Below are 2005 nucleotides of genomic sequence, written 5' to 3' on the forward strand. Positions count from 1 at the left end.
GCCGCCCGCGGAGCTCACGGCCAGAAGCGCCACGGAACGGGCGGCGCGGGGCGCTGCGGGTCTGAGCTGCGGAGCTCAGGAACGAGTGGAGCCCAGCCGAGGCAGGACACTGCGCCCCGGCTGCGCGCCGGGAGGGACTCGGCGAGCAGCAGCGCCATCCCGGATGCGGACGCGCAACTTGGGGCAACTTTAAGGTGAGCCGCTCTCGGTTGCATCCCTACCCCCAGTCCCCGCTCCCGGTCCGGGCTTACTTCCAGGCTACCATCGCGCCGCTCGCGGGCTTCCCCTGCCGCGCCCCCTGGCCGCCCCCAACTCGACACGCAAAGTTGCTGGCTAAAGAGCTCAGGCGCTGGCTGATCCGGCGCCGAAGTCCCCTACTCGCCACCCCCGAAGTCTATTCTCGGCCTGGCTGACCTCGCGGTGTCTGTGCATCCACGTCCTTCCCCCCATTATCTTCCCCCTTCCCAGATCCGAGGAGGCCCGCGCGGACCCAGAGCTAGAAAGGGGCAAAGAAGAAGATGCCTCGGCCCGGCCGCAACACGTACAGCGACCAGAAGCCGCCCTACTCGTATATCTCGCTGACCGCCATGGCCATCCAGAGCTCGCCCGAAAAGATGCTGCCCTTGAGCGAGATCTACAAGTTCATCATGGACCGCTTCCCCTACTACCGGGAGAACACGCAGCGCTGGCAGAACAGCCTGCGCCACAACCTTTCCTTCAACGACTGCTTCATCAAGATACCGCGGCGGCCGGACCAGCCCGGCAAGGGCAGCTTCTGGGCGCTGCACCCCAGCTGCGGGGACATGTTCGAGAACGGCAGCTTCCTGAGGCGCCGCAAGCGCTTCAAGGTGCTCAAGTCGGACCACCTGGCGCCCAGCAAGCCCGCTGACGCGGCGCAGTACCTGCAGCAGCAGGCCAAGCTGCGCCTCAGCGCGCTGGCGGCCTCCGGCACGCACCTGCCGCAGATGCCCGCCGCCGCCTATAACCTGGGCGGCGTGGCGCAGCCCTCGGGCTTCAAGCATCCCTTCGCCATCGAGAATATCATCGCGCGCGAGTACAAGATGCCTGGGGGACTGGCCTTCTCCGCCATGCAGCCCGTGCCCGCCGCCTACCCGCTCCCCAACCAGTTGACTACCATGGGCAGCTCGCTGGGTACTGGCTGGCCACACGTGTACGGTTCGGCAGGCATGATCGATTCGGCCACCCCCATCTCCATGGCTAGTGGCGATTACAGCGCCTACGGCGTGCCGCTGAAGCCTCTGTGCCACGCAGCGGGCCAGACGCTGCCCGCCATCCCCGTGCCCATTAAGCCCACGCCGGCCGCAGTGCCCGCGCTGCCCGCGCTGCCTGCGCCCATCCCCACCCTGCTCTCGAACTCGCCGCCCTCGCTCAGCCCCACGTCCTCTCAAACAGCCACCAGCCAAAGCAGCCCCGCCACTCCCAGCGAAACGCTCACCAGCCCGGCCTCCGCCCTGCACTCAGTGGCGGTGCACTGACCCGCAGAGGCCGGCGCCCAGTCTTGTTCCCCTCCCCGGAGCTCACTCGCCTTCCCTGGCTCCCAGTCCTGCCCTCCCCATCTGGGACCGCCACCCTAACTTGTCCAGTTCACCTTCGGCCAACCCCCTCTCCCCCATGAGAACTCTGTTCTGGACCCAGGAGACGCAACATAAACTTGCAGATGGGCCTGGAGGCGCGTGGGAGTTGTCCTCGCCCCCAAGAGGGGTTAGGCAGGGGGCACCTGAGCCAAGTCGTCCTATTCCCGGGGCCCCCGAAATCCCTCTCCCACTGAAGAGGCAGGGGAATCCCTGCCTCCCGCAGTCTCGGAGAGGGGAACGTCTAAGCTCGGCCCGGATCCTCGAGGCTTCGGACACGGCGCCGTTAGTTCCAAGCCCTGAGAAACCGCCTCGGAGGTTTCCCGGAACAGATCTTCCCTGAGGGCTGCAGACGCACAGCGGAGAGCCAGATCTCTGTTTACGTCTTGGAAATCTGCCGCGAAAAGGGACCA

At 66.6% G+C, this 2005-nt stretch overlaps 1 protein-coding gene across 1 annotated transcript; it reads left to right on the forward strand.

Annotated features, from left to right (window-relative positions):
* Nucleotides 1–368: 368 nt before the first annotated feature.
* Nucleotides 369–1496, forward strand: FOXB1 (forkhead box B1; the record flags this gene model as incomplete). Its single annotated transcript, XM_082618176.1, has 1 exon — nt 369–1496. The coding sequence occupies exon 1, from the start codon at nt 519–521 to the stop codon at nt 1494–1496; it is 978 nt and encodes a 325-aa protein (XP_082474302.1). The 5' UTR covers nt 369–518.
* Nucleotides 1497–2005: the final 509 nt, after the last annotated feature.

Source organism: Mesoplodon mirus (assembly GCF_964341445.2).
Source record: "Mesoplodon mirus genome assembly, chromosome: 4".
Lineage (NCBI taxonomy): Eukaryota > Metazoa > Chordata > Mammalia > Artiodactyla > Ziphiidae > Mesoplodon > Mesoplodon mirus.